The sequence below is a fragment of the Spinacia oleracea genome, chromosome 5 (assembly GCF_020520425.1).
Source record: "Spinacia oleracea cultivar Varoflay chromosome 5, BTI_SOV_V1, whole genome shotgun sequence".
NCBI lineage: Eukaryota > Viridiplantae > Streptophyta > Magnoliopsida > Caryophyllales > Amaranthaceae > Spinacia > Spinacia oleracea.
Window position 1 is genome coordinate 68,783,857 of NC_079491.1, and position 26,579 is coordinate 68,810,435.

The 26,579-nt window shown below is 43.4% G+C and overlaps 1 protein-coding gene across 1 annotated transcript; it reads left to right on the top strand.

The window, feature by feature from the left end:
* The first annotated feature begins 506 nt into the window (after positions 1–506).
* Positions 507–23,789, top strand: LOC130461581 (uncharacterized). The gene is made up of 7 exons (XM_056829734.1): positions 507–611; positions 19,866–19,990; positions 20,828–21,112; positions 21,185–21,248; positions 21,319–21,534; positions 23,001–23,123; positions 23,673–23,789. Exons 1-7 carry the CDS (start codon positions 507–509, stop codon positions 23,787–23,789), a joined length of 1,035 nt encoding a protein of 344 aa, XP_056685712.1.
* Positions 23,790–26,579: the final 2,790 nt, after the last annotated feature.

The following is a 26,579-nucleotide window of genomic DNA, read 5'->3' on the forward strand; positions in this document are numbered from 1 at the left end:
ACTGCCAACAAAACTTATGTCCTGCAGACGGCGAATAATTTTACCCTAATCTTTGAATCGATCATCACCTCCCCAACCGTCCCTCGGGTGGAGTCGGTGATATCCCCAATAACCAGCGGGTCATAGGCAAACCTAGACGCTCTAATAGTAAATGAAGAGCAAGCCAAGCCAGAGAGCCCAATCAGAGAAGTCAAAATCTCGAAACCTCACAACCTCAGTTGTCCAGATTTACACCTCAATAGTTAACAATGGCGAAATTAGTAATTGATGCTTTGTCAGAATTAAAGTTGTTGAAAAGGCCGAGTGAGCAGGAAGAGCCAATATCAACTTCTTCCGGTCGCATGAAGGTTCGGCTACAAGTCGGAAATCTGCTGGAAGCACTAGAACAAGAAGTAGAGAGGAGGGGTGATCAGCCAGCCAGCCAAGTAATGACACCCCAACATCAACCCGGAGGCATGATACACTCTCAGCCACCTACTAGGTAAACTATCCGGCCGAAAGTAAAAATGTCGAATGCGAAGTACAACAGTACTGCTGATCCAGAGGATCATTGTACCGCCTTTGAACAACACATAATGTTGCACACATACTCATACTCCATGTGGTGTAAGGTATTGTAGACACCTAATTTGTGTCTCCCCTTTGGGATGATGACGATACCATTATCCTTGCTAGGTGATTGGAATAACTCCAGGCGGAAATCCCAATTGCTAAGAATACTTCCAAAATTCAAGATCCAAAATCCAACCCCCGAGACCGTTCCCCTTTCGATTCTCGGTACAAAATACAAATTTCCAAATTCAATTTCAGAATCCAAGTACAATATCATCTAGTAGACCATCCCATTGGTTTTACTACGCCTTTTCCACTCAAAATCATATAAGGCAAGTCAAATTCGGGCGCCGACCAACAAAACCGAGCATGCCGGGCCCCGTCCCGTAAAACCGGAATTCAAAACCCGAGAAAGGCTTGTTTTTAGACGCTAAATGATGCCTTAACCTCCAAGAAAATACAAAACGCCAAACCTAGTACTATTCGTACAACAGGTACAACACTACAAGATGAAACAAGGACGGAGCCCGCGTCCTTGCTTTGGCAGCATTCAAGCCACGTCAGCAGCGCACTACGCTGGTCCAGCGCCCTGCGCTGGCGTGTGCTGGCGCCTTGCACCCATTCCTTATATAAATACCCCTCATTTTCAGCATAATGAGGAGGAGAACAACAATACAACGTCGTAATTTTGACATTACGCCTCAAAATACAACTCAAAAACTCCTCAAAAACACATACAAAATTCCTAAATTCAAAAGCAATTGGGAGCTCTTGCCTAAACCTAACTAGGTAAATCCGAATCCCATTCTAATCAACTATGTTGCTTTGATTTCTAAATGATTAGCAAGTTGGTGTTTTTTTTTATCATTAAAAAACACCACTTGCAACAATCATACATGTTTTCCAAAAATACAAACTTTTTCAAAATACAAAATGCAAACTTTCAAGATTCAAGGATGTCCAAGTTGTTTACAATCACATCTTGGACTAGAATCACCTTCAAACATGGGGTAATCAAAGATGACACCTTTTTAACATTAAAAGGTGTAGTCTTTTGAGATTCAAAACTCCATTTTTCAATATACAAGTTCAAGTTTTCAATTTTGAAGATCCCACCATGTTTAGGGTTGTTCATGGTTACTTCCCTAAACTAGGATCCTTTCAAGTTCAAATTTCAAATTATTTCAAGTTCAAAACTTCAATATTCAAGCTTTCAAGTTCAAGTTTAACATGCAAAATCTAGGATATTTGGGTTGAGCAACCTCTCCCAAGTTGAGATTTTTGGCTTTGAATTCGTGTCGGGCGCACTTATTTTTAAGGAGCCGCTTGGCGTTCGAATGTCATGTGCCCAAGTAAAAGTTTCAATTACGCACCTTTCAATATCGCACCTTTCAATACCGCAATTTCAATATCGCACTTTCAATACCGCATTTTCAATACCGCAATGTCAATACCGCAATTTCAATTCCGCATCTTTACTTGCCTAGTCCATTTCTAGGCAATGTGGACCTACTCCCTAGTCCTTTTCTAGGGGGTCATGTATTTACTAATTCCGCACTTTATTTAGTATTGTGATGTTGCTTTATTTGCTTTATTCCTTTCATCACCGCACATGCTAAATACAACAAAGTACAAAGGTTACATTACGCTTAACAAAGATAATTTTTTGGAAAAACCGGCCTTAGGTTACTTAAATCAATCTTTAAAGCAAAGTGACCACCATACAATTAGAGATTCTATTTGCTCTAAATTCAAACCCACATAGTCTAATCTAGGGTATATTTTCGAAAAATGTTGTGCCAACGTACTTGAATATTTCTAAAGCTCGCGGAATAAGCATTTTTGTTCCCGTGCCCGGATCTCACCCATCCGTTTCAAGGGTTCAAAGCCTTATCCAAAATAGAGTCACTTGCGGTCTTTCCAAACGAGACTTTAAACAATATTTGGTGGCGACTCCTTCGAGGTACAAAAATTCGATTGTTTTCTAAAGAACCGCCCCGCTTGTAGAACGGGAAACAAGTTTTGCACCAAAAAAACCCCCTACAATTCTGGCGACTCTGCTGAGGAATTTACTAATTTCAATTCGAAAATGCGGGCAGATTTCGAGCAACAAGCCACTGATCTGCTTAAGTACTGGATGCCAGCACTGGCGCCAGGAGCGGCCCCTGCGCCCAACGCCACTGCCTGCATCCAGGACAGTGGCTCACAGTGGCTTGTTGCCCACTTTTGCTCAACTTTTCGTGTTGGGAGTTAGTCTATTTTTGAATCTGGAAGGACGCTCCCAAACCTCGTGAACAAGTGCCGAAAAACGAGCTTTACAAATACAAATTCAAGTACGATTTCAATTTCAATTTCTGACATTTTATGCATGTTTCGAAAACCATATTGTGCAAAATGAATTTCAACCTTTGCCCAAACGGATGTGTTCTACATTCAGGCTAGCCCTGGGGGCAACGAAATGGTGACTCTCCATACGGTTCCCGACCAAAGTGTGTGACCATTTCCGCGCCTACCGAAACTTGGCATTTACTTGACATTCCCGATGTCAAGTATGGAGGCCGTCTGCCGACACACACTTCCCTTAGCCGGATGTGAAAGCTTGTCGCCGGATCCGTCTCTTCGCCGAGTACCTTTTGACACCCAAAGAAGACCACTTGCATCATACAAATCTTAGACCGACCTTAGGTTGAGAAAGCATGTCGCATTCATATTCATGACTAGTGTGACAACGTGCTACTTGTGCATTGTGTGGGCATCTTTGCACGCGTGAATGGCTAACCTCGAGTTCTAGCTTGCCAAAACCAATTAGCCTCCAACTAGGAAGCCAAACCCCTAGGAGCATCATTCAAACCTCATGCATCTAAATCGCCGATTTTAGGGTCTTTAGGAGTGTCACTCCATTTGATTCAAAACCCTTAAACACTCCTCACGCACAAATGCCAAATTCAAAATTCAATCCAACAGCGTCATAATGCCGGATTTTCAAGCCCAAATTCCAAGTTCCAAATTCAAAATTCAATCCAACGACGTCATAATGCCGGATTTTCAAGTCCAAATTCCAAGTTCCAAATTCAAAATTCAATCCAACGGCGTCATAATGCCGGATTTTCAAGTCCAAATTCCAAGTTCCAAATTCAAAATTCAATCCAACGGCGTCATAATGCCGGATTTTCAAGTCCAAAATTCCAAATGCCAAATTCAAAATTCAATCCAACGGCGTCATAATGTAGGATTTTCAAGTCCAAATTCCAAGTTCCAAGTTCAAAATTCAATCCAACGGCGTCATAATGCCGGATTTTCAAGTCCAAACCTCAAGTTTCCAAGTCAAAGTTCAAATCCAACGGCGTCATAATGCCGGATTTTCTAGTTCAAATTTCGAGTTTCAAATTCAATCCCAATTTTCAAATCCAAACCTCAATTTTCAAAATTCAAATCCAACGGCGTCATAATGCCGGATTTTCTAGTCCAAATTTCGAGTTTCAAGTTCAAATCCGAATTTTCTAGAACCTCAATTTTCAAATCCCAATCCAACGGCGCCATAATGCCGGATTTTCTAATTCAAATTTCGAGTTTCAAGTTTCAAGTCGAGACTCAATCCAACGGCACCATAATGCCGGATCTTCTAGTCAAAATTTCCATTTCCAAACTCAAACCTCAAATCCAACGGCGCCATAATGCCGGATTTTCTAGTTCAAATTTCGAGTTTCAAGTTTCAAGTTCAAATCCAACGGCGTCATGCCGAATTTCCTATTTCAAACATTCAAGTCTTCAAACCTCAAACTCAAGTTGCCAATTCCAATCTCAAAGTCTCAAGTTCAAATATCCGAGCCCATACCAGCATAATGCCAACTTTCCAGCTCGACCTTTCAAAATTTTAAGCTTCAAGGGTCAAATTCCAAATTCATGCCGTCGTAATGCCGGCTTTTCTATTCTATATTTCAAACCTCAAGTCCTATACTTCAAGATTCCAAGTCCACGGCGGCATAATGCCGGACTTTCAAGTTCCTAAATTCAATGTTTCAAATCCACGGCGGCATAATGCCGGATTTTCCAAATACAAAGCCTCATGTTCTACATACAAAAGTGCGTCCTCTCCATTTCAAAGTTCAAACTTCAAGGCAAATTCAAATTCCAAATTCATCTTCAAGCTACAAAGAAATCTTGCTTTCCATTGCTCCCCAATACAAAATTCAAAAAATTTCCATATGGTTGAAACTCCCCAGAAATAATACAAGTTCGAGATTCCATTCAACGGGTTGAAAATCCCCTGAAATAATACAAGTTCAAATTCTATCCACGGGTTGAAACTCCCCTAAAATAATACAAGTCCAATCTTCCAACGGGTTGAAACTCCCCTGAAATAATACAAATTCCAATTCCCCTGCGGGTTGAAATTCCCTTCAAATACTCCAGATCCAATGGGTTGAAACTCCCCAAAAATATTGATGGGTTGAAATTCCCTTGAAATAATACAAAGTCAATTCCCTTTTCAATCGGGTTGAAATTCCCTTCAAATACTCCAAGTCCAATGGGTTGAAATTCCCCTAAAATATTGACGGTTTGAAATTCCCTTGAAATAATACAAAATTCAATTTCCTAGTACAAGTCCAATTTCCAAATTCTTGAGCGGGTTGAAATTCCCTTCAAATAAGTCCAATTTCCAATAGGTCGAAATATTCTTTTTCGATATTCCAAGTTCTAGTACAAAGAGTCAACTTTCACAAAAGAATGAACGCTCCTCTCAAACATTTCCAACGGGTTGCAAATCCCGAATACAAGTACAAAATCCAAAATCCCGAATCTTCGGAGTGGCACTTAGGGTCAAGTCTAGGTCTCATTCATTGCATGTATATCATATCATGTGCCGGGAAGTTCAAGTTCTAAAGTTCAAAATCATGTCCTAAATAAGTGCTCAAACTCCTCCTCTCAAAATCCTATTCAAGATGACTTCACTAGCAGCAGTTGTAGCAGAGCTCTATGAACGTGTTGAGGAAGCGGAGGCTCGCATAAGGGCTCTCGAAGACAATCAAGAAACTCTTTTCCATGATGTGGGCCCATTCGAGGTAGAGGAAATATTTCACAACCAAAGGCATGTGCCACACCTTGTGCAGCCAAGTGAAACCTCGAAATCTGGGTTACCTCAAGGAGACATTTGCGGGATCTGGGCCTGCGATGATGAAGACACATATCAGGACCCTCCTATCGAAAACATCTCTGATGATGAATGCCGAGAAATCGTGAGCGCCGACTGGTACTTGGACCCCAAGGCAGAAAACAATGTTCAAGTCATGACTAGGTCGAGAGGAATTCAAGAGCCAGCCAACAGAACGGCACCGGCAACTAATGTTCCTCTACCCACCGAGGAGAACCCTCTAATCAAGCAATTAAAGCGCACTAAGGCAGAGGTTAATATTTGGCAACTCATGGCTTCCTCTGTGGAGCACCGCACTGCTTTTATCAATGCTCTGGTCATACTGAATGTCACCCCAGAAGTCACTCCTGACGAATTGATCGGGTTGCTTACAAATCTGGAAGAAGGAATCACCTTTACTAATGAAGAACTCCCACCTGAGGGGGCAGGCCATCACAAGGCTCTCTATCTGAGTGTCGAATACAAAGACAAGATCATCCCCATGACTCTAGTGGACAATGGATCGGCCATCAATGTGTGTCCTCTCCGCACTGCTGAAAATCTGGGTTTCACCCCTAGTGACTTTTCTAGTTCCTCCCAAGGTGTTCGTGCCTATGACAACACTCGCGGGAAGCAATGGGAACTCTCACTCTACTACTCCGCACAGGGCCGATCGAGCGGAAAGTGAGCTTTCAAGTGCTTAACATCAAAGAAAGTTTCAACCTCCTATTGGTAAGACCTTGGATCCATGACCTCAAGGCAGTGCCATCCTCACTCCACCAGAAAGTTCGAATGGAGGTCCAAGGAAACGTCATTACCCTGCATGCGTCCCATCCAAGGACCAAGGCAGCCGACAAGGCTCTGATATTAATCGAGCATGATGACAACGACGAAGACCTTTGGGGATTCAGTGCTGAAGTTGGAGCCATAGAATCCATAATGAATCCCATGGCAAAGCGCATGATGATTAAGCGTGGGCGCTTCTTGGGCACTACTCTGCCACCGCACACCGAATCTCCTTTCAAGGCCCAAGGGCAGACTAACTGTTGCGGACTGGGATACAAGCCGACTAAGTTCGATGACAAGAAGCAAAAGGCTAAACTAAAGGCACGTCGAGCTGGTAATGATCAATTCAAAATACCTCCTCATCAACTCACACTCAATGGGCAATTCGTGAAAGAAGGAGAGGATGACTATACTTTGACTTCCCAGAATCTTTCTATGACTCCTCAAAAGGGATCATTTACCCTGGGTTCGAGATTTTTCAAGACTGTCACTTTCTAGAGGATGCTCCTCCAATACAAGACAAGGCTTCCCCTGAATGCCTTGACTCATCAGCTTTTGGTCTGCTATTTGGCCAAGAAATAACCCCAATCATTTCCGAAGACGCCATGGTTCAAATGATCACTCAGATCGAAGATTTCGACCCATCTAAGCTAATTACTCCAAGCGAAAAGATGGTCAATGGCTGGAGAAAGTCTCTCAAGATAACTGCTCCAAATGGCAAAATGTTCAAGATTACTGTGGGCGAAGGATCTATGATGAGCGAGTCCGAGTCTGAGGATGAGTCTGGATCTGAGTCTAGCAATGAGTCTAAGTGTCTAGAACTAGAGTCTTGCATCAATCAAGAGCCTCTAAAGGTCGAGCTTCAAGTCAAAATAGTCGATGTAATGATTGCCGATTTCAATAACACTTCAATTTCTACTTACTCTTCGAGTCCTAATTCAAAACACAATCCTAATCCAAACAACTTTGCTTTACAAGAAACTGACTTTGAATTTCTAAAAGCTATCGAAAATCATGAAAACAGGACGCCCATAATTAAGGAAACAGAAAAAATCAACCTTTCTAATAACGGTGACTCAAAACTAGTTCAGATTGGTTTAACTCTTTCTCAAGCTGAGCGGGACGATCTTATCAAGCTACTTTCAGAGTATGTAGACGTCTTCGCATGGTCCTATCATGATATGCCAGGGGTTGATCGAAGCATCGGTCAGCATACAATTCCCCTTATTCCAGGTTCAAAACCCATCAAGCAGAAACTCTGTCGCATGAAACCGGGTTTATTCGAGAAGCAAAATATCCAGAATGGATCGCAAATGTCGTCCCAGTTCCAAAGAAAGATGGCAAAGTGCGAATGTGTGTGGACTACAGGGATCTTAACAGGGCCAGCCCTAAAGACGGTTTTCCATTGCCTCACATCGACATCTTGGTCGACAACACCGCAAATCACGCCTTACTCTCTTTTATGGACGGGTATGCAGGCTACAATTAGATTCCCATGGCAGAGGAAGACATGGGTCGGAGAAAACAACCTTCATCACTCAGTGGGATACATATTGCTATACAGTTATGCCGTTCGGACTAAAGAACGCAGGGGCAACTTATCAAAGAACAGCCACAGCCATCATGAGCGATATGATTCACAGGGAAATTGAGGTATATGTCGACGACATGATTGTCAAATCCAAAGAACGGCACGAGCATACCTCGGTACTTCGAAAGTTTTTCAACAGGCTCAGACAATACAACATGAGGCTCAATCCTCAAAAGTGCGCATTCGGGGTAACGTCAGGCAAGTTACTCGGATATGTTATTAGCTCTCGAGGCATAGAGGCTGACCCTTCAAAAATCAAAGCAATTCTCGAGATGCAACCACCAACGAATGAAAAGGAAATTCGGGGTTTTCTCGGCAGACTACAATATATCAGCAGGTTCATTTCAAGACTCACAATGATCTGTGAACCAGTATTTCGAAAGCTCCGAAAAAGCGAGCCCAAGGTGTGGGATGACGACTGTCAGCATGCATTCGAAACAATCAAGAGCTACCTTTCCAACCCACCAGTACTAAAGCCAGCCATGCCAGGGATTCCCCTCAGGCTCTACCTCACAACAACCGATTCAGCAGTGGGGGCTATGCTTGCCCAGGAAATTGAAGGCAAGGAGAACGCCGTATACTACATAAGCAAAAAGCTGATCGAGTACGAGACCAAATACACTCAGCTCGAGAAACTCAGCATCGCCTTGGTTTGGGCCAAAAAGAAACTGCGGCACTACATGCTCTCCCATACAATACATGTGATCAGCAAAGCGGATCCTCTCAAGTATCTATTCGAAAAACCAGCACTCGACGGGCAGTTGTCCAGATGGTTGGTTATGCTAGCAGAATTCAACCTCAAATACATTCCACAGAAGTCTATCAAGGGTTCAGCAGTCTCAGATTTTCTAGCCGACTGTCCTGTCGAGGCAGAAGAGGAAGATTACGACTTACCCGACGAGCAAATCTTAATGACTAGTGATGACAGTTGGTCAATGCATTTTGACGGTGCTTCCAACCAGAACGGATGTGGTGTTGCAGTAATCTTAGTAGCTCCAAACGGCACACACATTCCGATATCAGCAAAACTACAATTCAACGTCACAAACAATGCGGCAGAATATGAAGCATGCATCATGGGCCTGGAAGCCGCCTTAGCACTAGGCGTCCAAAAACTTCGAGTGTACGGGGATTCCTCCCTAATCATCAATCAAATTTCCGGCAGATGGAAAGTGAGGAGCGAGAGCTTAGTTCCACACCAGTCCTATCTCGAACAGCTGTCTGAACAAATAGAAGAGCTTCGCTATACATACCTCCCGAGAGAGGAGAATTAATTCGCCGATGCACTGGAAAGACTGGCTTCAATGATCAACATTCCAAGGAGCATGGCTGAAATGCCACTTACAATTGAAACACGTCAAGAAGCAGCATATGTCCATGCTATTGACAACGTCGAGCAAGACGAAGATGAGCATTGGTTTACAGACATTCAAAGGTATCTACAAAATTCAGAGTATCCCCCACAGTTTTCAAGCAAGAATCAAAGGGCTCTACGATTACAATTAGCCAATTTCGTCATGGAAAGCGGCATTCTATACAAAAGGTCCCTTGGCGGTCCTAACCTCCGATGTGTTGACAAGCACGAAGCTCAAAGAGTCATGGATGACATACATGCTGGAGTCTGTGGCACCCACATGAACAGGAAAATGCTAGCCCTCAAGATCATCAAGCCTCGATACTATTGGACTACCCTCGAACGGGACTGCTACTTCTTTGTCAAGAAATGTCCTACATGTCAAAAGTGTGCGAACCTAAAGCACATTCCTCCGTCACTATTATACTCTCAATCATCACTGTGGCCGTTCTCAGCCTGGGGTATCGACGTCATCGGCAAAGTCACTCCAACAGGCGTCGGGGGTCATGAGTTCATACTGGTCGCCATCGACTATTTCACCAAATGGGTCGAGGCAAGGTCATTCAAAGTGTTAGGTTCCAAACAAGTGGCCCAATTCATACAAGAAAACGTCATATGCAGATACGGCGTTCCTCACGAGTTCATCAGTGACCAGGGAACCCATTTTCAAGGAGAGTGTGAAGATCTATTCACCGAGTACAAGATTCAACATCATCGCTCTTCACCTTATCGCCCACAAACCAATGGGGCAGTCGAAGCAGCCAACAAGAATGTCAAGACCATCATCATGAAAATGACTACCAATTACAAGGACTGGCTCCATAAGCTGCATTTTGCATTGTGGGGATATCGAACTTCAATTCGCACTTCAACTGGTGCAACTCCGTTCTCATTGGTCTATGGAATGGAAGCAGTACAACCTATCGAGCTAGAGATACCTTCTCTAAGGATAGTCCTCGAAAGCAAAATCCCAGAAGTTGCATGGGTACAAGCCAGATATGACGAACTAGTCATGCTCGATGAGCGTCGGCTTCAAGCCGCTCACCATGTACAAGTCTATTAGCGCCGAGTGGCCAGACATTTCAACAAAAGGTTCAGAACCCGAAACATCAAGGAAGGCGAGCTTGTCCTGGAAGCCCTTCGCAAAAGCACCATGGACCCAAGGGGAAAATTCAAACCCAACTGGGCAGGCCCGTACATTGTCAAGAAAATCCTCTCCGGGGAAGCAGTCGAACTAACAGACATCGACGGAATAGAATTCAGATCTCTGACCAACCTCGATCAACTCAAGAAGTTCTATGTCTAAGTTCCATGTTCAAATTCAAGGATCCAAATTCAAGTCCTGTAAGGTAGTCAGAACTACGTCCGGCCTGATTCCCTAACGGGACACGTAGGCAACCTCATTTCGAGGCCCGACCACTTTAATACAAAAAAATTCAAAGTTTCCTCAATTAAGGGCATCCTAAAAATCAAATCAAATCAAAATTCAAAACTCAAATTGTTGTTGTCTTTATTCCAAATGTGCCAATTCAAAGCAAAGCATGTTCAAGCGGAATTTAACACAATAACTCTTTATTTGGCCCTAAGGCCTTCAAAGCTAATTCAAATACAAAGTCAGGATCAAGTGAAGCAAAGTTCAAAAGCCTTTTCACTTCCTAAACACATCTTCCAAACACATTCCAAACACAAATCATTCCAAACACATTTAGCCTACAAAGATCTAGGGTCGGGCGACTATGCTCTCGAGTCTTGGCACCTTGAAACTATCCCCTGACTCCTCCCGCAATCAACCATCAATCTTCCCTTTGCCCAAGCGGCGGGTGAAGGAACCTGCAAGCCTTCCAAGACGGGAGGAGGACGAACCTCCTTTGGATTCCGAACAGTCAAGCACCGGATGGGCCACACTCCCGTCACCTTCCTCATAGTCAGTTGATGCAGGACTAGGTTCTAGAACCTCGGACTCTAGCTGGTCCGAAGAAAGAAATGTCCCTCTGGCTTAGGCCTCTCATCCATACAATATATCCCGCACACAGAGTAACTGACTCAGGTGGGAACTGGATACTCAAGAATGGTTTGGCAAACCAATACCGCCTACAAACTTCAAGTCGATTCGCATTCAGCACAACAGGTTTCGGGTTCTCTTAAGTACAGTCTGGGATCTCCTGTTTCAAGCCATATTGTCTCATCACTCGAGTAGGCGAGTAGAAGACCAGCATTGTGAGGCTTGGCACCCTCAAAGCAGTAGAACCAGGGGCATGTTTCAAAGCAGCAATTCCCCACCAAGGAACTACCCACCTTATACAAGATTCAACCCCAGAGAGTGCACACCGCCACTCATCCAATGAAAGCCGGCCATACAACTTGGGTCGCACAGTGAATCCCTTTCTATTATAACTCGCAATGTTCTCCGGTGGTGCCACCAACATGAGCCTCTCCATAAGCCAAACCTTGGGGAGTATACAAGAAGCACATTTTAAAATTCAACATTCAAAATTCAAATACAAGTACAAATTCAACAGAGAGCTCCAGATCCTTACTTGGAGTAACATCGGACTTCCCGATGACAAAGAAGAGGGGTCCGACTTCAGCATATCAAGGACCGTCAATGTTTCGCCAATCACAAGAGGCATTGGGTCCCGACCATTAGCAAACTGCTCTACAACTTTCTATTAGGGAGGCATCACCATTGCCAAACCCCTGTTTCGAAAAGAGAAAGCGAGCAAATATACAAAAACTCAAGGCTCTCAAGCGGAATACTTTGAGAACATCAAGCCCAGCAAAGTAGGTGATAAAGAGGGACAAATCCACCCCTCTTCCATATACAACAGCACTCAAAAGTGGGGGCTTCAAGCCCAAATACCTTTCAAAACTCAAGAAAAAGTGTTCTTCAACACTGGGCATGCATGGCTCCAGTATGATGGGCTACCCCAATATAGCACTAAATTCCTCAGGGAGGGGACATACCTCATTATTTCCAAAGCGGAAAACATGATGATTCAGATCCCAAGCCTCCAGAGCAGCAAGAATGAAGTGCAAATCCAATTTTACAAACCGGAAAGAGACGAGCACCGCAAGTTGCATGCCATCAAGCTCCCTTTTCTCCAATTTACCTAGCGAACCAAGCCACGAGTTCAAGGCACTCTCAAAGGACACAACCATATTTTCTTTTCTTTTCGAGAGGAAGCAGTACGCAATGATAGCAGGGAAGGATTGATGCAAGAAATGATCCAACAAGCTCCCTATTTATACAAGAGTCGGCTTGTATGACAGCCCACGAGCGCCAGGCGCCAAGCCTGCGCCAGGCGTAGGGGCCTGCATCTAAGCACGAGGCCGCCGTCCTCTCTTATGACTCCGAGTACACACTCCTTAGTATTTCGGACTGCAGAGTACAACCTCCATTATTCAAGATTCCAAAGCCGCAAGCCGCGCAACTTCAAACAGTCCGGATCAACGCTTCGGGAAGATTTCGGGTCATTTCAAAATTCAAGCATTCCAGTCCTAGATCGGCGTCCTAAGTCGAGTCTGCATATGCATAGCAAGAGTTGAATATACTTTGACTTGCGCTTTTCCTATCCAAAAACCCTCAGTCAAAGTGGGGGCTTATAGTGGGTATATACACCCGAAAAAATGGGGCAAATTTTTTCAAATCTTTTGCAAAAGTCTCATGCATGCATCTAGCCACAAATTTCAAGGCACACACAACGCATACAATTCCAAACATTCAAGCATACAAAAAACCAATCTTCAAATTTTGCAAACCAATTCAAAGTTCAAAAACCATACAAACATACAAAAATTCAAGTTTCAATCCATACAAATACAATACAGCCTATACAAAATCAACCCAGGCAAGCTGGAACTCGCTACCATGCAGGGTCAGTCCGAGTCATCACCAGCAGTGATATCAACCACAGGTGCCTTGTCCCTGTTCCGCCTCCTGAGGCGCTCCAGCTCCTGATCCAGCTACGTCCCAGGGGTACTAAGATCCTGCTCCGAGACACGAAGTGTGCCAGTGGAGGGATGAACTCCCTGCTGAGGAGAGGAATACTGATACGGCGGCGGCATCGGCATATACTGGTACGACCCAAACATCTTAGCCTGGCGCATCCTCTCCATCTCTACATAGTAAGCCCAGGAATCTGCACCCCAAGGCTGAGGACCACTTCCTCCGAAATAGTAACCAGGAGAAGAAACAAAGGGCCGTGAACTTCCTGCACCTCCAAACGAATGCCTAGTAGGATCAACATGTACAAAAGGGGAAGCTCCCCGCTCAACATCAGAATGCCTCTGATGAGCACCAGCACCGGACCCCTGTCCCAGATCCAAGCTCGGCCCCTCCAGCCACAAGGACGTCTCCGCCTAGGGTTCTCTGTCAACGGATCTTCCACGGTCTCGACGGCGCTCCTATACAAAATACAATTTCAAGAATCAACATCCAAGTTCAAATTTCCAGAATACAAATTTCAAGATCAAGAAAGGCACCTCTTTGTCCCGGCCAGAAAGCTTCCGGGTTAGCTTGGCACAGTGCCTCTTCCAAGAATCAAGCAAGAGCATCCAGCGACGCACTCTCCCCCGAGGTTCCTGCATACAAAATCCAGGATCAATTTCCCAGTACAAGATTACAAACAATTTCAAAAAATGCAACAGTACTTACAGCGGCATAATGCTCAGGTACATCATCATATGATTTCCGGTGCGGAGGAGAAGCAAAAGAGATGGTCTCCACCACCTCTTCCTCGTCCGAGTTCTCATAGCGGGGGATCCTATCAGCATGGGGAATGTCCTCAGGATCAACCTCCTCCTCCTATATACAATCATACAATCATCCAATCAATACAAGAATACAAGAATACAAGAATACAAGAATACAAGGTTCAAAGCTCACCGGCAATACGAAGCGTATTGGTGGTGCCAGCCTCCTCAAGAAGTCGTCATAGCTCCCCTTCCTGTGTACAAAATCCCTCCAAGAGCGGCAAACAGCATCGCCCCTAGCCTCCACATAAAGCCGGGCCAACTCTTCATCCAACGCCAGCATGGACCCCGGTGGGTCCTTGGGGATAAGTCTCTCCCCCGAATTGTGTTGAGGGGACACTCTCTCCCCTAGGTACCACATATGGCGGTACACCCCTGGAAGCAAAACCCGCCGCCCAGACAGGAAATGGGAACGAGCAGCCGAGGCAGGTATAAGCGTGTCTGCAAAAGGACGCCATACCACCTGCAAAACAGAGAACTTAGGAAACAACACAAATACAAATACAAGGAGGGCACAACAGTACAAGAATATTACCTCATCAGCTGGAAGGACTCTCCAAGCTTTGCGAGAGGCCGCCAGAGGCACACTCCTGCGCACCGCTCCTATCCAAGAGGCAGCATACGGGTAAGCCGCATCTCTAGTACGATCCGGCGCTAAAGTCGGAAAGTGCTCATATATCAAAATCTTTCAAGAAGCAAGAAAAACATCACTCAAATTCAAATACAAGCATACAAGTACAAAGTACAAGGTACAAGGAGTCTTAAATACCTCCAGCACACTCCACAGAGCACCCATGCTCGGGTCACTCCCCACCGCAGTCCGGAAAGGCCGCTTCATCTCATACAAAAGGGGGCTATATGCCAAGCCACCCCACTTATAGCTCGAAATAGCTCTCAAGTCCCTCGGAACGGATAGGAACCGGATGTGCACCCGACTGTTCCTACTTGGGACCATCACTCTGCTCAACCCTCTGCTCCGCGGATACACCCACACCGCAAATAGCCTCCACGATCACCGTCACAGAAGCATGGGCATCGTCATCTGACAAGTCAACAACAAGGCCAAGCAAGTCCCTGGCAGCGGCAGAGCGCCACGTCAGCTCCGGATCAAAGGTAACGTTCCTCTCAGAAAAAGGAAGACCCGTGATCATAGCAAACTCAAAGGGGGTAATGGTGATCTCCCCCCATGCCATGTGGAAAGTGTTGGTTGTATCCCACCACCGCTCCAACAAAGACCACAGTCGGGGCTTGATCCCCGTTCTCCTCGAAGTGCCTCCCATGGTACGCCAGAAGTCGGCCAGGCCCGTCTGCGACCAAATCTCCATGGCCTCCGCATCAGCACGAAGAGCTTTAAAAGCCCTCTGAACCTCCACCAAGGACCAGAAAGTACAAAACAACTTTCCATCGGCCTACAGGTGAACGAGTTAACTCCAAACCTATACAAAAACAAAATACAAATTCAAAGCGCAGTACAAGACTCACCATGCCACCGCGAGGCCGCTGAGACAAGTGCCACTCCGGCCGAAACACCAGGTCGGAAGGGATCCAACCAATACCACCAAAAGTAGGCGCATCCTGGGGAACCATACCCCCGTCGGGCGCATTTATTGCAGCCGCTTCATCATCCGAAGCGTCCTCCTCAGCAGCTCGAACTACCGACGATTCGGCGAGCTTCCTCCGAGTGTGACGAGGCATACTAAATCAAGTGGAGTACAAGGTGTCAAAATTATAAACTGGGGGCTATCCTATACTAGCCTAAACAAAGTCAAAAAGAATTCAAGACAAAACCCCAGTGGACCCTAGTTCAAGGTACAAGTTCAACACCAGCGCCTAGGCTACCCATGCCGAAGCAGGTATACAAGTTCAACACCAACGCCTAGGCTACCCACGCCAAAGCAGGTATACAAGTTCAAACACCAACGCGTAGGCTATCCATGCTAAAGCAGGTATACAAGTTCCACATCAACGCCTAGGTTATCCATGCCGAAGCCGATACAAAAATATACATTCAAGAAAACTTTCAAAAAAATTCAAAGCTACAAGTTCCAACAGTTCAAGTTCAAATGGCTATCAAACAGTCTTCTACAAGATTCAAGAAGCTTAAGCATACAAACATCATTTCAAAGTACGAGAAAATCAGAACTACATGCAATTCTTGAGTTATTTCATAAGCAAAACATGAAATACTTACATGGATAAGGCAAGAACAAGACCAAGGGAAGACAATTCGACCTTTGAGAGAGAAAGAGAGCAAGAAAGCAAGATGTTGCTCTTCAAAATGGCACGGCAAGGGGCACTTATACAGTGCAGCCCCGCGCCATACGCCGCCGTAGCGCCCAGCGCTGCCCCCTGTATGCGTAAATCTTCAGCGCGCGCGGTCTCACGTGCTGATTGCACGTCCTTTGCTGCTACGGTCTTCCGCACCAAGCATCAAACATCGCATCAGGCCATCCATCGAAAATACGGGTATACACCTGTATCTCCAAGTACAAACAGATGCATAATTCAAGAATACAAAGTCCAAAAAATACAACGACGTAGGCGTTCAACTCCCAACGGACCCAAGCTACGGGAAAGTCAGTCGAAATTGCAAATTTTAAGGGCCTGTAAAAAGCTCTTATCCCCAGCAAAGCACATCCCCAACGGATTAACTCCGGGTATTCAAAAATTCAAGATTCAAAAAAAAATCAAGATTCAAAATTTTCGATGCCAAGCTCCGTCCTGAACTGAAGGCGGAAAAATACAAGTACAAACCGGAGTCATCACCAACCGCACCGAGGTAGACTCTATCCTTTTTCTAACGCCTGTTTTATGCAGGCACCGGCGTACAAAGAGTGGTCTCGATTGCAGAACATCTTGATCATTCTCCGTCCCTTTCGAAATACTTTGACTTGCGCTTTCCTAACCGAACGCTCAGTCAAAGTGGGGGCTTCTGTAGACACCTAATTTGTGTCTCCCCTTTGGGATGATGACGATACCATTATCCTTACTAGGTGATTGGAATAACTCCAGGCGGAAATCCCAATTGCTAAGAATACTTCCAAAATTCAAGATCCAAAATCCAACCCCCGAGACCGTTCCCCTTTCGGTTCTCGGTACAAATACAACTTTCCAAAATCAATTTCAAAATCCAAGTACAATCTCATCTAGTAGACCATCCCATTGGTTTTACTAGGCCTTTTCCACTCAAAATCATACAAGGCAAGTCAAATTCGGGCGCCGACCCACAAAACCGAGCATGCCGGGCCCCGTCCCGTAAAACCGGAATTCAAAACCCGAGAAAGGCTTGTTTTTAGACGCTAAATGATGCCTTAACCTCCATGCAAATAAAAAACGCCAAAGCTAGTACTATTCGTACAACAGGTACAACACTACAAGACGAAACAAGGACGGAGCCCGCGTCCTTGCTTTGGCAGCATTCAAGCCACGTCAGCAGCGCACTACGCTGGTCCAGCGCCCTGCGCTGGCGTGTGCTGGCGCCTTGCACCCATTCCTTCTATAAATACCCCTCATTTTCAGCATAATGAGGAGGAGAACAACAATACAACGTCGTAATTTTGACATTACGCCTCAAAATACAACTCAAAAACTCCTCAAAAACACATACAAAATTCCTAAATTCAAAAGCAATTGGGAGCTCTTGCCTAAACCTAACTAGGTAAATCCGAATCCCATTCTAATCAACTATGTTGCTTTGATTTCTAAATGATTATCAAGTTGGTGTTTTTTTTTATCATTAAAAAACACCACTTGCAACAATCATACATGTTTTCCAAAAATACAAACTTTTTCAAAATACAAAATGCAAACTTTCAAGATTCAAGGATGTCCAAGTTGTTTACAATCACCTCTTGGACTAGAATCACCTTCAAACATGGGGTAATCAAAGATGACACCTTTTTAACATTTAAAGGTGTAGTCTTTTGAGATTCAAAACTCCATTTTTCAATATACAAGTTCAAGTTTTCAATTTTCAAGATCCCACCATGTTTAGGGTTGTTCATGGTTACTTCCCTAAACTAGGATCCTTTCAAGTTCAAATTTCAAATTATTTCAAGTTCAAAACTTCAATATTCAAGCTTTCAAGTTCAAGTTTAACATGCAAAATCTAGGATATTTGGGTTGAGCAACCTATCCCAAGTTGAGATTTTTGGCTTTGAATTCGTGTCGGGCCACTTATTTTTAAGGAGCCGCTTGGCGTTCGAATCTCATGTGCCCAAGTAAAAATTTCAATTACGCACCTTTTAATATTGCAATTTCAATATCGCACCTTTCAATACAGCAATTTCAATATCGCACTTTCAATACGACATTTTCAATACCGCAACTTCAATACCGCACTTTCAATTCCGCATCTTTACTTGCCTAGTCCATTTCTAGGCAATGTGGACCTACTCCCTAGTCCTTTTCTAGGGGGTCTTGTATTTACTAATTCTGCACTTTATTTAGTATTGTGATGTTGCTTTATTTGCTTTATTGCTTTCATCACCGCACATGCTAAATACAACAAAGTACAAAGGTTACATCACTCTTAACAAAGATAATTTTTTGGACAAACCGGCCTTAGGTTCCTTAAATCAATCTTTAAAGCAAAGTGACCACCATACAATTAGAGATTCTATTTGCTCTAAATTCAAACCCACATAGTCTAATCTAGGGTATATTTTCGAAAAATGTTGTGCCAACGTACTTGAATATTTCTAAAGCTCGCGGAATAAGCATTTTTGTTCCCGTGCCCGGATCTCACCCATCGGTGTCAAGGATTCAAAGCCTTATCCAAAATAGAGTCACTTGCGGTCTTTCCAAACGAGACTTTAAACAATGTTTGGTGGCGACTCCTTCGAGGTACAAAAATTCTATGGTTTTCTAAAGAACTGCCCCTCTTTTAGAACGGGAAACAAGTTTTGCACCAAAAAAAACCCCTACAGGTATTCCCTTCCCCATTCTCTAGATTAGCATGCAGGTGGTATAAAGGCTTGCCAGCCGGTTCAATATACAATTTTCCCAATTGCAAGCAGAATTCATGCGTAGGTTTATCATCTAAATGAAAAGGAAAAAATCATGTGGAGAGCTTATGCAAATAGCACAAAGAAACCAAGAGTCATTTAGAGACTACCTGACCAGATTTAACAACGACTCGATTACAATTCCCAAGCTGCAACAAGATATAGTTGTATTGGCATTGATGAGAGGATGCAGGATTGCGAATTCAAGAAATACCTAGGCATAAAATCTTTTACCAACCTTGGTAGCTCCCTACCCAGGCGCATGAATATGTTATAAGTGAGGAGTTAATTATCCCTAATAAATAGTAGTCGTATCAGCATCAAACATCCTATCCTGTAAGGAAGGAAGATAATGGAAACAACAATGGAAAAAACAGGAGGTCAAACAAATAATTAGAGGTAGAGGGGGAAACTTTACTGGAAGAGGTCGTCAGGATAATGGTGAATACGGCTAGAGCCACCATAGTTAGTGTGAACAAGAACGAGAACTGAAAGCGGCCACCGCCTATAATTAACAGAGAGAGAAATATGAGAAAGTTTTGTGCTTTCCATAATGACTGTAGGCACGTCACAAAGGACCGTCGTCGCTTAAAAGATAACATTGAGGAGATGATGAGAAAAGGGTACTTTTCCCAATACAAATTCCGATAGGGAAACAACGTTAACAATTACAACAATCACAATAACAATCAGGGAAGGCAACATGCAAAACTACCACCACCCTATCAGCCGCCGAGAATAGATGACAGAGCAGAGCTCCAGAGATTAGTAGAGATGGAGAGGCACGGGAGGAGAATGATAAGGAGAGAAAACCGAATGTATATGTCATTTTAGGAGGACCTATACATGGAGGAACTATTAGCGGGGATATCAAAGATTTGGAAGAGCATTGCCAATTGATCAATTATCGTAGCACTAGGGCATGACCGACCCCACCACCGATGCCAGTTGTATACTTCTCGTGGGTTGATTGTCGATGAATCATTTTTCCGCATGATGATCCGTTAGTGACCCTTGTCAGCTCATTCTCATCAATCTTCCCAGAAAATGATGTTTGCGGAGCTCCCTCTGTCGATTAGTATTCTCTTCACTGGAGCTCGAGCTACTTCTAGATCAGTTAACTACCCAATAAACGGTTTCTCAGGGGCAACGATATTTCTAAAAGGCAGTATGCCTCCATCGGTGAAAATAGGAGAGGGCGAGAAAGCCAGAGATTTTATGGTGGATTTTTTGGTCATACAGGTGTCGGCAGCATATAATATAATCATTGGCAGACCGATTATCCATGACGCACAGGTTGTGATATCAACCTATATCATCTAACAATGGTATACATATCAAACCTGGAAAGAATGGAGAGAATTCTAGGCAGCCAGGAGGTCGCGAGATCATGTTATCTAACAGCTCTGAAAACACCAGCCAGAATGGCACCACCGGTTAATGTCACCCGAGAGGCAGCAAGTAAGCGTCCACGCCAAAGCCTAGCCATGGCAAACTTCGATGAAAGGAACTCTCACATCCAAGGCCAACAGCAGTAGAACAAACGAAAGATATTGAACTAGTTGAAGGAGAGCCTAGTCGGATGGCCAGGATAGGGATGGATATAGATCCTTCTCTGTGCATAAACATGATTGTATTATTGTGGGAGCTTGCAGGCCTGTTTGTCTTAATATCATGGTTCACGTATTGACGGTGGACAAGAATATAAGGCCGATAGAGCGAAAGAAAAGAAATTTCTCCACAGAGAAGATAAAAGCTTTTCAACAAGAGGTTGATAAATTACTGGCGGCAGATTTCATTGAGCCGTGTGACTATCCGGAATGGTTAGCCAACGTGGTAATGGCAAAGAAGCCTAGCGGAGCATGGAGGATTTGCATGGATTTCACAAACCTCAACGGTGCATGTCCCAAAGATTGTTACCCACCGCCACGAATTGACAGGTTGGTAGACTCAACTAGCGGTCTTTCCCTGCTATGTTTCATGGATACTTTTTCGGGGTATCATTAGATCAGCTTGGTAAAAACAGATACAAAGAAAGCAACGTTCAACACAGATGATGGAGTATACAATTATAAAGTAATACCGTTTAGGGTAAAAATGCATGAGCAACTTATCAAAGATGGTTATTATGGTCTTTGTTGAGTAGAAAGGGAGAAACATTAAAGTGTATGTTGACGACTTGGTCGTCAAAAGCAGAGAGGCAGAAGATCATGTTGATAATCTGAGAGAAACCTTCATGAATCTGCAAATGTATCAGATAAAGCTGAACCCAAAAAAGTGTATTTTTGGGGTGAAATCGAGAAAGTTTATGTGCTTCCTAGTTAGTGAGAAAGGGATCGATGAAAATCTTAATAAGGTTGAGGTAATCCTTAGTCCGTCTTAACCCAAGAGCATCAAAGACATTCAGAAGCTGACGAGAAGGATAGCTGCACTGACTAGATTCATTAGGAAATCTAGAGATAAAGCAATAACTTTCTTCAAGACACTAAAGCAGAACAAAAAATTCAAATGGGGAGAGGAAGAGGCAAAACTATTCGAAGCAGCAAAGGAACATTTAAAGAAATTTCGGACAATTGCCAGGCCGGAAGAGGGGGATAAACTGCATTTATATATCTATGTGCCCCCAACAACAGTTGCAACAGTTCTAAAAGTGGAAATAGAGAAAATTCAGCAGCCACTGTATTTCGCCAACCATATATTATACGGAGCGGAATAGAGGTATCCCTTGATAGAAAAGTTGGCTTTCTGCTTCGACCGTACTTTGACGCGCACAATATAGATGTCTTAACCAATTATCCCTTGGAGAAGGCAGTGTACAAAATGGATACATCCGGCAGATTGCTAAGATAAGTGATTGAGTTGTTACAGTACAATACGGAATTCAAACCGCAAACAACGATAAAAGCATAGGTGCTATCGAACTTTGTAGTAGAAGCCTCATATCAGGAGCAGGATATTGAGCCGGGAACATGGGAAGTCGCAGTAGATGGGTCATAAGCACATACGGGGTTTGGTGCGGCATTGTAATGAAATCTTCAAAAGGAGACCTGTTAAAGTATGCAAATTGAATTCGCAGCGTCAAACAATGAAGCGAAATACGAGGCTACCATTGCAGGCATTCAGATGTGCCAAGCAGCCAATGCAAAAAGAGTAATACTGACGACCGACTCGCATTTGGTGGCCAACTAATTCTCAGGTGAATACATAAAAAAGGAGTTAGCCATGAAAAAATACTTAGATAAATTGAAGCAAGTATCGGCACCGCTGGAAAGATTTCAAATAAAGTTGGTTCTCCGCGCAGAAAATGCAATGCCCGATACACTTGCAAAACTAGCCAGTTCAAAGGAAATAGACCTGAAAAGGTCGGCCATGATTGATATACTACAAAGGTGGAGCACCTATGAAAAAGGAAAGGAAATCATGGTCAATAAAGTCGGGAAATAATGGTACAATTATATGTGGGCTTAGAAATCCACGCAGGCTCTCCCGGAAAATCCGAATGGACGCCAAGAAGATAAAAAGAGACGAATGCTGGTACATCATCTATCAGTGCCATCTGAACAAGAGAACTTTCAGCCTTCCCCTGTTAATATGTCTATCAACATATGAATCCGTGAAGAACTGCATGAAGGCTTTTGAGGAAACCATGTGGGAGGAAAAATATTGGCACTGCCTTGTCAGCGACAAGGATATAACTGGTCAACAATGTCGAAAGACGCTAAGAATAACGTAAAAAAATGTGAAAAGTGGTAGTTATTCTCTCCAGTCCTAAGAACACCAGCAAACGGTTTAATTCCATTACTCAATCCCATTCTCTTTTCCTAGTAGGGGATGGACATCATAGGTCAGTTTACAACCGACTCGGGAGGCAGAAAATTCCTCACCGTCACGGCCAATTACTTCACCAAATGGATCAAAGCCAAACCGGTAGCAAAAATAACAGTCAACCAGGTACGAAAGTACATTTAGAAAAATATCATCACCCGATTCAGCATGCCAACTGCAATTGTCTTAGATCATGGGGTTCAGTTCGACTGTGCAACTTTACAAGCATTCCTTTGTATAAACATGGTTAAATGTGTGTACTCCTCGGTCTGTCATCCACAGAGCAATGGTCAAGCTGAAGCAGTTAACAAATAGATATTCAATTCCTTGAAAAAAAAAGCTAGAGGAATAAAAGGGACAATGGCTTGACATTGTGCCAAAAGTATTATGGGGAATCAGAACGACAGTGAAGGAGGCAACATGAGAAATCCCGTTTAGGCTATGTTTCAGATAAGAAGCGATCATACCGACGGATGTGGCCCTGCCAATCTTCCGAATCTAGTAGTACAATGAAGCAAACAATGATATCCCTCTGCCACACAAGTTGGATTTACTACCAGAAATTCGACTGAAGGAAAGTATAAGGTCGACAACATACAAAAACAGGACGAATAGGGCATATAACAAAAGTGTCTGGCACAGACCACTAGAATTGAGAGATCTTGTCTTACGCAGAACAACCGCCACCGGCAAGGCACATGTTCAAGGAAAGCTAACAGCAAAGACGGAAGGGCCCTACCAGATATGGTAAGAGATAGTAGCGAGAGCGTACAAGCTGATGCATATGGATGACATCCGGCTGAAAAATTCATGGAATAATAAAACTTTGAGAAAGTTCTATGTATAAGTATGCTGAATGTAATCAAGGCCGATAGCGCCATATGTTTCTTTATTTCAATCAAAATTCAGGAGAACTCAGTGGCAGACAGAAACAAAGTCTTCTAAACGTACAAAAGCCCAAACGACATAAGTACTCCTGTCAGAACTCGGTCGTTAAGTTAGCCATCATCTAAGTTATAAAAAATCCTAAAAAACATAAGTACTCCTGGCACGACTCGGTCGTTAAGCCAACTGTCATCTAATTTGTACAAAAGCCTAAACGGCATAAGTACTACTCGTAGGACTCGGTCGTTAAGCTAGCCATCATTATTTCTTACAAAAGTCTAAACTGCATAAGTACTTTTGTTATATTATAAACAAATAAAAAAGCTAAGTACTCCATGCAGCTTAAGCACGAAAATGGCTAAAATATGTAGAATCAGTAAGACCATTAGAACAAAGATAAACAAGAAAAGGAACATTTGAAAGAATCATGTAGAATCAGTAAGACCATTAGAACAAAGATAAACAAGAAAAGGAACATTTGAAAGAATCACTAAGACCAACAAAACAAAGATAAACAATAAAAAGAACATTTAAAATGACATGTTACTTAGAAACAAATAAAATAACAAGTACCATAAAAGCTGACAATGAGTGTCACAAAACAACAACGTTACGATAAAGACAGCCACCACCCTAACTAATTGATGTGCCTATTTTATACAGAGTTTTACCACGTCCCTCGTTGATTATTGGTCTTAATTACGCTCTTTAGAGCCATTTTTAGAATAATGTGCTCCTTGTAGTGTGTTGTAGTTTCAAGTTTATCATTCTAGGTACTAGCATATTTAAATGCATTTCCTACTTATTTGAATCATTACAAGAGATAATGTACTTTTAAGAGCATGAACATTGAGTTGGAATAGTTTTGAATCAAAGAGAATATGCTAGTTGATCCAACATTACGATTACGGCAACCACCACCGTAACTAATGCAGAGGGAGTAACTGTTAACAAGGCACGAGATCATAGGCACAACAAACGGCCTCACAACAAAATAACATGGTTTAAAAAGTAAGTACAACAAATATATGTGCCTAAAACAGCCTCACATAAAATATATGTTTACAATTTCCGCCAAAAAGAGACAATAAAAATCAGTAAGTACGAGATGTATTTGAAGAGCCACATGAGGATGCTGGTAATGACTACCAATACCACCAATCAGTCTGGATGGATGATTCCCAATAACCTAACTCGGGTACTTAATAATCTAACACTTTTCTAGGATCAACATTATGAATCACCATGTCAGTAAAGGACAGAGTCTCGAAGCTGGTTGGTATCAGGTGCAACTTTTTCTCCTCTTAAGCATCTTCAACCTTAAGCCATTGCTCCTTGGTCACCTTCAATTCATGGACATAACGGCGATGCACAACCGTCAACCTCCATTGTAACGATTCTTTATCTCCATACAATAGAAGTCAGACTTCACCAACTTCTGCACAGCCACCTTAGCAAGCTTCCTATAAGCTTATTTGGTTGTCTTCACTGCTGCCCTAGCAACTTCTGCCTCCTTCTTGGCAACCTTCAATTGAGACACCAGTCTAGCACTCTTCCTCTTTTCAGACTCATGTTTATCCGGCAGCTCCTCCAAATCTTTCTTATACTTCTTCGCCACCTGAAGATCTGCTCCCATCTTAGCCATCGCAGACCGGCAAGAATCAGCTTCCTTTTTGGCCTCAACCAAATCTTTGCTCATTTGGAGATGGCCAACACTAGAACGCTCCAGTGGCGCTGATAGGTGCGGTAACACTCTACCAACTCATGCCCAAATTGAGTCACCTATAAAGAAAAACAGGGAGAAGTAAGCACATGCACATTAAAACGAACAAGTAAAAGAAATATATAATAACATAAAAGTTACCCTACATATGTCATGCATAAGTTTTGCAAACGTTGCCTCAATTATGGTTGGTGGACAAGGACGGTCTACCGGGCTGGTCACGAAGAGCATAGCACGATAACCGTAGTCACCACCATAGCAAGGATCATCAAACGTAATGGTTCCCCCCCCCCCTTTTGATGTTAGGCATATGATTTCAAGGCCCATGTGGTTCGCCGTCTGGATACTCAAACGCCTTGGCAAGCTCAAAAGACAACACCACCTTCTCCTCTTCAATATAATTCCCACTGAAAACTAGGACCCCATATTTCAGATTGGATTTTGCTGACTTTATTGAACTGACACGATGATGAGAAATTGAGCGATGGTTGGAGTAGGAATCAAGGGAGACAACATTTATTTGCGATTAAGTTTAAAAATAGGATCCCCATCAGACAATTCAACCGACTGAGTAGGCCTAGATTCAGAACTACCACCTGCAAGACTCTTCCTGAGCGGCAGATTATCCTCAGTCACACCAACAACTTCATTAGGCCGACTACTCTTCGAATTTATAGGCTCTCGAATTTAGCTAGGAGTGGACCGTTTGTTCCTAGCAGCGCCCTCGTGACCTTTTTGTATGGCCTTGTATGAATAGAGGCAGACATGTTATCAATTTTAATCGTTTGGGTGGTTGCGATTCTAGAATGAGTGGTGCGAGGCACTTGGCCTTGGAAAACTGTTATCCCACTTTTTGGACTAACGACATAACCGTTCTAACGTTTGGTCGTGTCGTGTCAGCCAGGTCATATCGTGTCGCAGGTAAACACAGCTCCAGGGAGATACGTCCGACGTAGCATCATACAACGAGGTAC

Bases quoted from the DNA above. Each gene is read 5' to 3' on its own strand.
- LOC130461581 (XM_056829734.1), top strand. From the start codon at position 507: ATGTCGAATGCGAAGTACAACAGTACTGCTGATCCAGAGGATCATTGT. The intron at 612-19,865 runs GTATTGTAGACA...AATAACAATCAG, and splicing joins CATACTCCATGTGGTGTAAG to GGAAGGCAACATGCAAAACT. The intron at 21,113-21,184 runs GTTGGTAGACTC...TCATTAGATCAG, and splicing joins CCACCGCCACGAATTGACAG to CTTGGTAAAAACAGATACAA.